Source organism: Taudactylus pleione, unplaced genomic scaffold (genome assembly GCF_031769625.1).
Source record: "Taudactylus pleione unplaced genomic scaffold, aTauple2 ptg000370l, whole genome shotgun sequence".
In the NCBI taxonomy this organism is placed as follows: Eukaryota; Metazoa; Chordata; class Amphibia; order Anura; family Myobatrachidae; genus Taudactylus; species Taudactylus pleione.
In genome coordinates, this window is record NW_028284771.1 from 2,435,579 (window position 1) to 2,449,612 (window position 14,034).

At 40.8% G+C, this 14,034-nt stretch overlaps 1 protein-coding gene across 2 annotated transcripts in view; it reads left to right on the plus strand.

The window, feature by feature from the left end:
• CHD1 (chromodomain helicase DNA binding protein 1) overlaps nucleotides 1-14,034 on the plus strand; it is a 111,418-nt gene that overhangs the window by 56,011 nt on the left and 41,373 nt on the right. For both annotated transcript variants that reach the window (XM_088444657.1, XM_088444658.1), the window contains 6 exons: nucleotides 657-784; nucleotides 3,299-3,515; nucleotides 4,653-4,742; nucleotides 9,085-9,275; nucleotides 10,123-10,311; nucleotides 10,573-10,735. In XM_088444657.1, the coding sequence (XP_088300783.1) occupies nucleotides 657-784; nucleotides 3,299-3,515; nucleotides 4,653-4,742; nucleotides 9,085-9,275; nucleotides 10,123-10,311; nucleotides 10,573-10,735 (978 nt within the window). The remainder of the gene's footprint in view (nucleotides 1-656; nucleotides 785-3,298; nucleotides 3,516-4,652; nucleotides 4,743-9,084; nucleotides 9,276-10,122; nucleotides 10,312-10,572; nucleotides 10,736-14,034) is intronic.

The window sequence follows — 14,034 nt, forward strand, 5'->3', positions numbered from 1 at the left end:
CTCATTTTATACAATATTTTTTATAATTTTGAGCATCAAAAAAAGTTTGTGTACATACATGAAATTCATTTATGTTTCATATACACCTTATACACACAGCCTGAAGGTTATTGTATACTGTATTTTAATGAATTTGTGCTTTAAAACAAGTTTGTGTACATTGAACCATCAGAAAGCAAAGGTTTCACATTCTCAGTCATACTAAAAATATTCCGTAATTCGGAATATTCCGTATTTCGGAATATTTGGATATGGGAGACTCAACCTGTATATTATTATTGCAAATTAGAGATTAGAGTTGATTTGTGATTGATGTGCTCATGCTACATTAAGGGGTTAATCCTATTAGCCGTGATGATCTCGCGGGCTGCCGCACTTTACGGCAGCCCGGATTCGCTTAAAATTTCTCGCAACCCCATAGGGCTTACAGCAAAATTCGGCGAATTCGGGTTCAGAGCGGGCAGCGAAGGGTGCGAGGTGTCGGTCCGTTAGCCGTCTGTTAGCCAGCATTTTAATGCCGTTGCAACGGCAACTCGCACCCTTCGCCTGGAATAGGATTGACCCCTAAATGTAAAGCCTGCTGTGTTTTGTATGTTTGGTTTTTAACTAAACAGATTTGGTTACATACTCGTAACTGTTGAAAATATTTGTTATAGGTTTTAAAACTGAGGCCGAGGTTTGTAGCTCTGAAGAAGCAGCCTTCTTACATTGGAGGGAATGAAACACTGGAGCTAAGGGACTATCAGCTAAATGGCTTAAATTGGTTAGCGCACTCCTGGTGCAAGTAAGGATGACCATTTTCTTTTTTTTTTCAGAATTTAATTATAGGAAAATTACATGTTGTTGTTGAACTATTCCTACTTTGCAATTAGTTAGGAACTGGATCTTAATTTGACTTCTTACATTGCTTCTGCCTTTTTCTTCTTTCCATTAAGCACTGTTGTAATACATAATGACATTTGATTATATACACCTGATAGATTTGTAAGATGCATATAAAGGTGTTTTATCAGCTTCCGAAGCTCATGCCCAATGTTTTCATAGCCATACATTTATAAGTTTAAAATACTGTGTTATGAGCTGATTGTAGATTTTATTTCTGTTTTGTTAGTGCTTTGGGTTTTGTCCAAAATCTGTTCATAGTTTAGAAACCATGAGCAATTAAAGTGCTTATGACATCCTCTCCATACTACTCATAAATTAATGGTTTCAATTCAATTTAAAGAGCCTTTTTGACACAACCCTGAAGGCAAACTTGAGCTTATGGGAATTCTGATGATCCACGCAAACTTTCTCAGTCATTTTGTCTTCTGGTTAAAGAGGCGTAGTTATTATATATACTTGGCATGAAGGAGTGCACCATGGGCATATAGCCTGTGTCTGTTTGATTTTTCTTACAGGATGCTTATTGGACAGGAAGGGCTCCTGCCTTTTTAAAATACCCACATTTATCATTCATTGAGCAGGGTCATCATCGGCTCTCCCTTGTTTGTATGATCTCACTTTAGTGACATGGCATCAATTATGCCTTTAGTGCATGTAAAGTATGTAAGCCCCCTCTTCTTGCTTCTAACATAATACCCTCATTCTCACATCTGTCCCTGTCCTCAGCCAAGAGTCATGTGAACACCCAGGCTGCCTAGGGTACAGAGGGGCTAGTTATCACTGAAGCCTCCGGTCTCAGTCATTGCAGTGATTGGACAATGAGATTGAATATGATGTCCTCCCCTATGGTGGGTGAGAAAAAGATCAAGATCAAAAAAATCAGGAATCAAGAGGGGTTTGCAGTGCCTATTACCTGTGCGTTGATGATTTCAGCATCCTTGCAGCACAAAAGTAGAACTTGTCACAGCTATTTAGTGGAAGCCCATCTGTTCTGCAGCCTCCCTTGGTCCCCGTTTCTGGATGCATTATGCCAACTCTTAGTCAGCACCAGTCATGGTAGTTTGGCATTTAGCACAGGTGTAATTATAATCAACTGCACCTTCCCTGCTGTAATTGCACCCTCCGTTGCCCAAATGAGCCCAACCTATTGCTCTCTCTATGGACCATGCTCCCTAGCTAAGGACCCTTGTTTTAATATTTGACAATTGTTTGTCTCGCACGGAGTAGTATATAAGAAGGTGCAGTTAAATGTTTAATTTGTAAAATTAAACATTTCAAAAACACCCTCAACGGGTGTTTTTGAAGGGTATCCCTCAAATATTCTTTAATGTGCCCTTCATAGTAAGCTAGCTAGCCTAAAATTCATTTGAGTTGCATATTGTTGGTCCATGGTCTCTACAAAGTCAAAATTATGTATATAGTACAGTTTCTACACCTTTTTTCTTGGCTCTATCGAACTGATACTCTACAAAACTATTTAGCTGCCAATAGGTTTGGTTAATAATCTATATAATAAACGAGAAAGTGTCTGTCTGTTTGTCCTTTATGCACGGCCAGAGTTTTGGACCTAGCTCCACCAAATTTGGCATGATGGTGTAGTTTGACAGGATTAGGGTTTTGTCTAGGTTTGAACTTTGTCAGGGCCGTACACTGTCACACTATCCCTAAAAATGGGGACACATTTAAATTACACAGCTTTCTATTGGAAATTGGCAGTCTGCCAAAAACCTGTGTGAAAGCTACAAGTGTATCCTTTCAACCTCACAGTCAAAGCAAGCTTTGACTCATGCAAGTTCATATTAAATCCAGAGTTAGTCCTATTTAAAATTACCATATATATTAATCAGCCCTCTGTTTTTGCATGCAAGGGCGTAACTAGAACTTTGGGGGCCACATAGCAATATCTTAAAAGGGCCCATCCCAGAGGTAAAAAAACAAAAACATACTTTTGCCCTCACACAGACCCCATTCAGGTTATGCCACACAGTAGTAGCCTTTATACCCATTATTCCACGCAGTAGTAGTGCTCCTTATATATTATGCTACACAGTAATGCCCTTTACAGATCATGCCACATAGTAGTAGTGTCCCATATAACAAATTATTCCACACAATAGTATACACATTATGCCACACAGTAATGTCCCTTATAACATTGTCACACAGAAATGCCCCATACACATTATGCCCCTGCCAGCAACTCACCTCCCTGTCTCCCTACAGCAGCCTCTAGTCTCCCCCCCTGTGCCATCAGCAGCCAACAGGTGTCGATATTGAGCCAGGCCACCAGCTAATTACAGGTGGCGCAGCGGCAGACATTGACAGATGGTGCTTGTGCAATTTGAATCTGGCATCGGTATCCCAGCTAGTGTTTAATAATATGTTTGTGTTTTTTTTTGTTTTGTTTTTACAGAGGAAACAGTTGTATTCTTGCAGATGAAATGGGATTGGGAAAAACAATTCAGACAATTTCTTTCCTAAATTATTTGTTCCATGAACATCAGCTGTATGGACCATTTCTGATTGTCGTTCCCCTTTCTACCCTAACATCCTGGCAAAGAGAGATTCAGATTTGGGCTCCTTTAATGAATGCTGTTGTTTACTTAGGTGATATTAACAGCAGAAATGTGGTAAGTTACACAAGTCATTGTGGGGATTTTTTTTTTTTTCACTTTGTCACATTGTCTGTACATGTATTTATGCACAACAAAGCTCCTAGTGTGACCAAATTTAACCGGACAATACCAAAGTGAGGATCACATAATAGGCTAGTTAATGCTGTTGTGTGTATCTTTCACTTGAATCCTCAATATTCCTCTTTTATGCCTATGTATTAGAATTGAACTGTGCTGTCCTGCTGTGCCATAATAGATGATCCCTGCTGCTACAGTTTAGGCTGGGATCTCACTGTCCAGTCATGTGACAAGATTTAAAAAAAAATATTATTGCGATTAAACTCTCCATGATAAGGATTTGAGCGATTTTCAACTTAAGTATTTTGTTGCGAATTGAAAAAATAAATCCAAATGTCAGCAGAACATGTGGAGAGTTTTAGAAGGGGAAATATTAGAGGTCTTCGCTGTGTGCATTGGGTTTGCTTGCACAAACATGTTTTGTAGTGACACTTTTTTTCAAAGGATTTTCTTAGAAGCACTTTCTATTTTGAACACTTTTATGTAAATTTTTAATGAAAACTCCAGTTTTTGTCTTCAGCTGACAACCCCCCACTAAGGGCTTTCCTAGTTTTTATGTTAAAAACGGAAAAGGCTGAAATCTGATTCCTCAACAAAGCTTGAAAGGACCCGTGTTATCGGCAGCTCAGCACAGGAACCTCATCTCGCTGCTTCCCACGCCAGCGCCATTTACAGGGTTTGGGAAGCAGCGCAGTGACGTCCTGAATTTGTCCTCCCTTGTATTGGGGTAATGTGCAGCAACAGATTAATCAAGGGGAAATAATACCAGAATGGAGGATGAGGGAAATATATTCCATAAAGTGGAAAATTACAGATATTTAGCAATTCAATGATGCTACATTTATTGGAACATCTCCCTCCAGTGAGTCCTTTCCATTCTCTGGCATCTGCCCCTCCCTTCCCTGTATACTTTAAAATAAAAACCAGTTTAACATTACATTATATCGAGTTTAATTGTTACGTGTTATGCTATATATTGTTTTTCTCCATGTGATACACAAAATTCTCTCAAAGTAAACACTAAAAAACCCTAATGTAACATTCTCTCATTTTATGATTTGGTTTTCAATACAGATCAGAACTCATGAGTGGATGCACCCACAGACAAAGCGATTAAAATTCAATGTTATTTTAACAACCTATGAGATCCTACTTAAGGATAAAGTAAGTAATGCATTATATAATTTTTTTGCAAACTGCTACTCTTCTTATTTTCCATGAAACCTCAATTTAATAAAAAAATATATATGTTCAAACGGTGCATCTATAAGTGCTTTCAGATGTTTAAGTGCTTTAACAGCTGTTTTGTGATGCCAACTGGATGTAGGGGTGGTCATTCCTCTTCCATACATGCTATTTTCACATGAGCTACCTAATCACACATGAATACAGTGAATATAGGCATAAACTGCCAGATACGTACGAAGAGTTCGCTCTTCTTGAGCAGTAGCACAGAAGGCTCAGGCCTCTGTTCCTCTGGGGTCAAGACTGTAAACCATCCTGAAGCGTGACTGCTTCCCAACCTCCAAAGCTAAAGCTGAGCATCCACTATACAATTTTCTGTTAGATATCTGTCCAATCTGGCTGGTTGGAATGAAAACCTGGTAATGTATGGGAGCAAATGACAATCGTCCATTTGCTCACAAACGCTGGAAAACAGACAAAAATGGTTGTTCAGACAAATTGGTTAAAACACACAAATGTAACCAATTTGAACAAAATTTTTTTTTGTCCTTTTTTCAGCGTTTAAAACCATATGATCGACTGTCATTTGCTCCCAACCAGCCAGATTGGACATATATCTGACAGAAAATTGTATACTGGATGCCCAGCTTTATTGTGAACATCATCCAATTCCAAATGATAAAGGCACACCCTCGATTTGAGGCTCTCTACCCTCAGCCACCAAACGAGAGACTGATTTACTCGCAGGGACAGACTCAAGACTTGACTGTAGACACGATGGGGAGACATGTTAGGCTTCAGAACGGGTTCAAACTGGAACTCTGAGTGAAACTGACCATACTTAACCACCTCGAAAGACAAAACCATCTTCTCCAGGACCCTTAATTTTTTCTGTGAGCCAACAATGACTTCACCAAAAACTGCGAGGAGAGGATCTTATCGTCCATCTGAAATGCCTAGTGCTGCTGGAGGACGATTAGGAACGCCAAAAAAAACTTTTGCTGGAAAGGAGTCAAGTTTGACCACTTGTAATTGACAATCCACCTGTTGAATTTTACCACGTGTCTGAATGAAAGACCCAGATTTTGCCTTGATCAATAGATCGTCCAGGTAAAGTATAATGTTCGCCATAGGAATGTAGAAACACCCTTATCACAGTCATGGTCTTTGAGACACCTGCAGAACTGTTGCCATAATAAATGGGAGTGCCCTGAACTGGTAATACTGGTTCTGAACCAGAAACTGGAGATTGCTCTGATGTCCTTTCCATATGGGGACATGCATATGAGTGCAAAGCTGCATCAGGTTTTTTTAAGGCATCCTGACAATGTTCCACCAATTTCAGCAACTCAGGTGGCTTGCAGTCCAATAAGCCGAGAACAGAATTCTATCATCCATTATCCTACTTCCTTAATCACCAATGTGGAAGCCATAGTAGACTAAAGTGGATTTAACAAAGCTTTCCACCCTCTCATCTTTAAGGGAAAGAGCTCTAGGGATGGAAATTGAGGTATACACAATTGGAGGTGATTCCCACCATGTTGTGTCCTCCCTAGGAAGAGGATAAGTGGACTAAAATCTGTGTTCCATCCTCGCCTAAACCTGGTCTTCGAGATCTGGAGAAGTAGGAAAGGATTCAATGTACATTGAGCTTAAACAGAGTAGCCACTGGAACCTTTGGAATTAAGTTTCCAGGATAGCGCTTTCTGAACTGCCCCAATACGAAGACCTCCTCTGAATGGTGTGCCATTTCTCCCTCCTAATTAAATTTAAAAATCAGATCCTGACTCATCCTAAGCTTTAAGCATGGGTGGATGCTTGCCCAAATGCAATCAGAAAGAATTAAAACAAATCTTCAAAACACCACACACAGCCTGGTTAATCTGAGGTAAGTGTGTCAGCAAAAGCACCACCTGCGAAGCTAGTTCCTTACAGCAGACCGCGTACAGAAAGTATATGCTGGTAAAATGCACAGTGTAAGTGCCAGCCAGGAAAGAGGGTGCATAAGGATGAAAGCAATAGGGACTGCCTTCTAAAGTCCCTAGAGGGGCCTTCTGCTGGTTACACATTGGCAGTTAGTGCATCCGGAAAGTATTCACAACGTTTCACTTTTTCCACATTTTGTTATGTTAGTCTTATTCCAAAATGGAATAAATTAAATTTTTGTCCTCAAAATTCTACACACAATACCCCATAATGACAATGTGTGTAAAGTTGTTTTGTTTTTTTTACGATTTTTGCAAATTTAATAAACTAAAAAATCACATGCACATAAGTATTCACAAACCTTTGCTCAATACTTTGTTGATGCACCTTTGGCAGCAATTACAGCCTCAAGTCTTTTTGGATATGATGCCACAAGCTTGGCACCTATCTTTGGGCAGTTTCGCCCATTCCTCTTTGTAGCACCTCTCAAGCTCCATCAGGTTGGATGGGAAGCGTCGGTGCACATTTTCAGATCTCTCCAGAGATGTTCAATCGGATTCAAGGCTGGGCTGTGGCTGGGCTACTCAAGGACATTCACAGAGTTGTCCTGTAGCCACTCCTTTGATATCTTGGCTGTGTGCTTAGGGTCGTTGTCTCGCCCCAGTCTGAGGTCAAGAGCGCTCTGGAGCATATCCAGGATGTCTCTGTACATTGCTGCATTCATCTTTCCCTCTATCCTGACTAGTCTCCCAGTTCCTGCCGCTGAAAAACATCCCCACAGCATGATGCTGCCACCACCATGCTTCACTGTAGAGATGGTATTGCCCTGGTGATGAGCGGTTCCTGGTTTCTTCCAAACAGAACGCCTGGCATTCACACCAAAGAGTTCAATCTTTGTCTCATCAGACCAGAGAATTTTGTTTCTCATGGTCTGAGAGTCCTTCAGGTTCATTTTGGCAAACACCAGGTGGGCTGCCATGTGCTTTTTACTAAGGAGTGGCTTCCATCTGGCCACTTTACCATACAGGCCGGATTGGTGGATTGCTGCAGAGATGGTTGTCCTTCTGGAAGGTTCTCCTCTCTCCACAGAGGAATGCTGTAGCTCTGACAGACTGACCATCGGGTTCTTGGTCACCTCCCTGACTAGGGCCCTTCTCCCTCGATTGCTCAGTTTAGACGGCCGGCCAACTCTAGGAAGAGTCCTGGTGGTTCCGAACTTCCTCCATTTACGGATGATGAAGGCCACTGTGCTCAGTTGGACCTTCAAAGCAGCAGATATTTTTCTGTACCCTTCCCCAGATTTGTGCCTCGATACAATCCTGTCTCTGAGGTCTACAGAGAATTCCTTGGACTTCATGCTTTGTTTGTGCTCTGACATGCACTGTCAAGTGTGGGACCTTATATAGACTAGGGGTGAGCGGGTTCGGATTTACTCGGATCTTTAAACGGCATTTTATTGGCTATCGCCTATCATGTGTTTTGGATAGCCAATATAATCGGAATTTGCGGTACAGTGGCGATAAGAACCGAGTAAATCCGAGTAAAACCAAACCCGCTCACCCCTAATATAGACAGGTGTATGCCTTTCAAAATCATGTCCAATCAACTGAATTTACCACAGGTGGATTCCAATTAAGCTGTAGGAACATCTCAAGGATGATCAGTGGAAACAGGATGCACCTGAGCTCAATTTTAAACTACATGGCAAAGGCCGTGAATACTTATGTACATGTGATTTCTTAGTGTTTGTTTTTTTCTTAAATTTGCAAAAATCTCAAAAAAAACTTTACATGTTGTCATTCTAGGGTATTGTGTGTAGACTTTTTGAAGACAAAAATGAATTTATTCCATTTTGGAATAAGGCTGTAACATAACAAAATGTGGAAAAAGTGAAGCGTTGTGACTACTTTCCAGATGCACTGTATATTGGCCAATCAATTGATCTTGTGTGTGTCGGCCAGTGTGTACCAGCATTATGTATGAACGACGTCGTTCATAGACATCATGTTGGCTGTTCTGCACAGCCGATGCCCAATATTTCTGCAGATATATTGGGGCATCTTGCTGTGTGTACGGGCGGTGCAGCAGAGGCCGCGGGGAAGGGGAGGACCCGCAGCCAAAGGACAGATGGTTGTTCAGTGTGTATGAACAACCGTCCTCTGCAGATCACTCGATCTGCAGATATATCTGTTAGGTGTGTACCCAGCTTAATTGTCAGCATTAAGTCCCAACTGGCCTGGCCTTAAACTGTACCCCTAATGCTTGAAGTTTGGGGACTTGATTTTTTTTTTATCTGCATCTTAATACAGTACACAAGTATTGTTTAGATTTACAGTTTTGCTCTTTAACATAGACTAGATCCATATGACCCAACGCTGACACATTTTTTCATTAGTCTTTTTTAGGTGGTGTTAACTGGGCTTTCATAGGAGTTGATGAAGCTCATCGGTTGAAAAATGACGATTCCCTTCTATACAAGACCCTGATTGACTTCAAGTCTAATCATCGTCTTCTTATCACGGGAACTCCTTTGCAGAACTCACTTAAAGAGCTATGGTCTTTGCTTCATTTCATTATGCCAGAAAAGTAAGTTATTTTTCTCATATCAGAGCTGCCTTATTGCACATAAATATTTTTTAATAGTATGGATATAGTAATGCCTACCGAGAGTGCACTTTTGTTTGTCAATTCCCAATGTCAGATGACAGTTTAAAAATGCACACACATTTTTTAATATCTCTAGTAATTTGAGGATATTTAAAAAAATTGTATTATCTGCATTCATGGAGTCAAACTTCTTTGGAAGTATCCATTCCTCTTGCTCATGATTATGGGACTATAACCTCGAAAGTGTACTTCGTCTTGTACAGAGGATGTATCATATAATTTAGGTAGTTTTAACATATCACACTTCTAGAGGAGTTGGGTAAGTGATCCCGGTGCACACAGTGCTGGCGGTCAGAATCCCGATAGTGGAAATCCCAAAGCATGCAAGCATGTAATCTAACTCTTCCCCAACGCATACCCCTAATCCACCTTTCCCGCAGTCTAACCCTCACATCCCTGCAGCCCAACCCTAATACTCACCGTCTGGATTGCAGCCGCTGGGATTCTGCCTCCTGGCAGGATTCTGAGTGACGGCATTGCATGCTCCAGAATGCCAACTACATCCCTTCTAGAGGCTATGACCAATTAGTGGTAAACACACACACACGATTGGCAAGTCTGATTGACTGGAAAGCATTGAGCAGAATTACAGTATGGAATTATAATGAAGAGAAGCCATATATCATCTCCAATGGTAAATGGTATTTCAATCTGCTCTTATTTACCCTGTGGTGCCACCACACTAAGCGCCAGAATGGAGAGACTAATATTTCAGACATAAGTTTCTTATTATCATCCTCATTATTATTAACATCATCATTAATAGATTTTCCTCCTGGGAAGACTTTGAAGAGGAGCATGGTAAAGGCAGAGAGTATGGATATGCCAGTCTTCACAAAGAACTTGAGCCCTTCCTTCTAAGGAGAGTGAAAAAAGATGTAGAAAAATCCTTACCAGCAAAAGTAGAACAGATTTTGAGGATTGAAATGAGTGCTTCACAGAAACAATACTACAAGTAAGTGCTAAATTCTGTATAGCTGTATGTGGAAATATGTAATATGAACGACATACTTAAAGGCTGACGCCACTTCGCAATTTTTATTATCTAAACATGAAGCTTGGGTCATTTATGTAGAAATATGTTTCTTGTATTGAATGGGTTAGTCAGATGTGCTCTTTTAGTTTCTATAGCAACTCTTTTTAACCCAGTCTGGGCACGACAGTAAGTACAGACAAAGTTGTAGGCTTTTGTATCATTCCGTTCTGCTTCCCTCAGGTGGATTTTAACAAGGAACTACAAGGCTCTGAGCAAAGGTTCTAAAGGCAGTACCTCAGGATTTTTGAACATCATGATGGAGCTTAAAAAGTGTTGTAACCATTGCTACCTCATTAAGCCACCAGAAGATAATGAATTCTACAACAGACAAGAGGCTTTACAGGTGAGGCATGTGTTCTGAAGTGTTGTAACGCTAGAGATTCTTGATTTAATCAATTAAATGCAGATTATGATAATAGCTCTTAATGCACTATTTTATTGCCATATTTAAAAAAGAAAGTTTATTTCTTGGTAAAAACTAATTCTTCAACCACGTTCACTAATACTTTTGGCTCTGTCCCATACCATCTGTAACTGATATTGCTCTTTCAATCTATGGGGGACACTGCAACACTGTGCTACAGAGGCTCAGTTGGAGTTTGGGCACTTTAACTTTCAGTCTGAATGTTTAAACTCATCCCTCTTTGTACCAGCCTGCTGATATATTAATTTTTTTTCTTTTAAGAGCTTGTCCCATACTGCTCGGCTATTTTTTTTTAAATAGTTACATTTATTTTATTTCTGTTTGCATCTCAAATCCGCAGTGGCTGCTAGATGCCTGTCATGTCAATCTTACACTAGGTACGAGTAGACTGAGGGAGCTCTCCGAGCATAGCAATTCCTGAGTGCTGGATCCTGATGGGTGGTGCTATTCCTATCCTCCACAACCTACTTAGGGAGCTGTCATCTATAAAGCTTGCCTGCCTAAAGTGCGGCCAGGCAACTTACTTCACTTACTCCTCTTATAGGGTAGTATAGCGTGAAGGGTGAGTGTTTCATGATTGAGATTCTTTTCAGTCATCTTGTTCTGGGATCTGTCTGAGAGGGAGTTTTGTTCAAGGCCAAACCCTTAAGATTTTTTTTTTTTTTTTCACCTGTTACAAGTGTTGCTTCAAATTGCTTAATAGGCAATCATGCTCTGATGCCTTATGTGAAGCAGATGTCATCCGGCCGTGCTCTCCTCAAAGGTTCCACTGCAATGAACCAGTTTGGTCAAGGTCTTCGGCCCATTTCCATTGCTGAACTTAAACAGCTCACTGCACTTTCTCGTTGTCTAGCCCCCCCCCCCCCCCCTCAATGAACCATCTTGGAAGCCCTTGAGAGTGACCTTTCCTTTTCACGAAAGCTAGTCCAAGCACCTTTTGAGTTCTGCAGCAGCATGGAAGACATCTGGCAAACAAGACATTTTCAGGACAGTGAAGAGTCGGATGTACCTGGCAGATAACCGTTTAAGATGAAGAAGAGACATACTGTTTCCTTCCCCTCTTTCCTTTCATTTAGAAGACCTCCTGTGGACCGAACCTGATTAAAAGTTTCAAATCTCATGCAGGTTGTAAACCCTTTAGCGGCTACCTACTCTTTAGTTGGTATAACTTGGTAGCCAGCGTATGAACATTTTTGATGGGAGGGACGTCTGTTTCTCTTGTGGGGTCGGTAGTTAGAATTCACTTCATACGCCTGGAGTGGGAAAAATCATCATGTGCGGGAACACATTGATTTTCTGAAGTCCTCAGTAGAAGGGGTTAGGTTTGTACTCAAATCTTTACTTGGGCAGCAAATGGATGATCTTGGGCCTTACTGAACCTGGTGCTCCTCATAAATGGCATGGAACAGATCGAGTTTATGATCAATGAATGCTTTCTTGAATTTTACAGTATGTGAAGGACACCAGTGCTTTCTCTGATTTGACGTTCAATATCATATCATATATATATATTACATTTTGTGCTCTAACTTTCTGCCTGGTGACAATAGCTAGGGTTTTCTCAGAGAAGATGGCAGTAATGGCTGCACTTCTGATGTCCAGAGAGATGACTGTCATTTCCTACCTGAACTGTAAGCTGATCAATGCTATACTACTGTGGCTGCAGGCCTGTGTACAAGAGACAGCTTAGACCTTAGAATCTCTTGGATGGACCATCAATTACAAAAAAAATCCAACTTCAGTGACAGGTTTTCTTGGTGCTGCTGTTTGACACCCAAAAGCTTCTGAGGAAGATGTTGGTACTTCCACATTGAAATGCGTTAAGTCCTTGCCCTGACACTGTGAATAAAACACCGACTGTGGGCTTTACCATTTCCGGACCAGCATTATTGGAGAATATTCGCTGTCCCGGATTCGCCATCTTCCTGCACCACTATGGCTTGAGGTTCTTGACAGCAGGACCTCAAAAACTGGGTAATAACTCTCCTTTGCTGGACATATACCGGAAGATTATTCTTTTGTTTTACAATATCCAGTGTCCGTGTGTCTAATATTTAAAGGGTATACCTCAAATTCAAAAAGTGCGCACACATAATGGAAATTACTATTTCTACTCCCACTGAATAGACCAGTCTATGGAATGTTTTAATTATTTGAGCCTCAATTAGTTTTTTTTTCCTTTTTCTCATTTATCAAATATACTTGAATATTTTTATAAAAGTATATTAAATGTGATACTACTTTTTATTGACCCAACTGCATTGTTTACGTTCATTTTTTATTGTGCTGCATGTACACCCATAGCTCTGTTCTCTTCCATTTTTATATCCATACTTGTATACAGGGAGTTTAGCAGACTCCATTGAATAGCAGCTGAAGGCAGTGCCGTTGTGACCTAGTGTTTTTATATTTTTGCTAGAGAACAAGATACTTTCCTTACTGTCTGGATCACCTCACAGACAGTCATAATTTTTAAATGAAGGTATTAGTGAAGATGAACTTTGAGGTGATGAAGTTTGCACAGTTGAGTGTGCAATACTTTTTTCCATAGATATATATTTTAAGCGTTTACATCCTTTGCAGTAGGAGCGTAGCTCTGATATCCACTTTTAATCCTCTCCATGCTGTCGTATCCATCTTTGCTATGTGTAGCATTCTTATACGCCTTTCACACTGCCAGCAAATAACCCGGGTTACTGTGCAGTCTGAAAAGGCCAGATTGAAATAAGCCGGGTCGAGTGACCCGACATTTCAACCTGGGTAACGAGCAGGATTGAACACGAGTTTAACCCGGCTCGCAGTGCAGTGTGAAAGTGTAACCCGGGTCGAGGTCCCATTCACTACACAGGGAGAGCCGGCGCTTGTAGATGATCTAATCAGAAGCGATGGCGGTCGTGCCGCCAGTCTGAAAGGGGTCACACCCGGGATCGAAGTGTGTACAAATCCTGTGTAGTGATTGTATCTTTACTGAATTATATTAAATCCCGAGTGTGACCTGGCAATTGCAATGTGAAAGGGTTATTAGTCATCTTGGCTGACTGGAACTTATTCCTGGCCACAAGTTGAGTTTCATTTCTTTGGAAGATGACGTTTTTGTTCGATATTACCATAGTTAGGAGAATTTTGGAGTTGGACGCTCTGTTTCAGCCCAAAGCAGTCTCCAACTTTCACCTAATTAGGCTATTGCAATTTCAGATTTAGACTTTGGTTGGTCACTC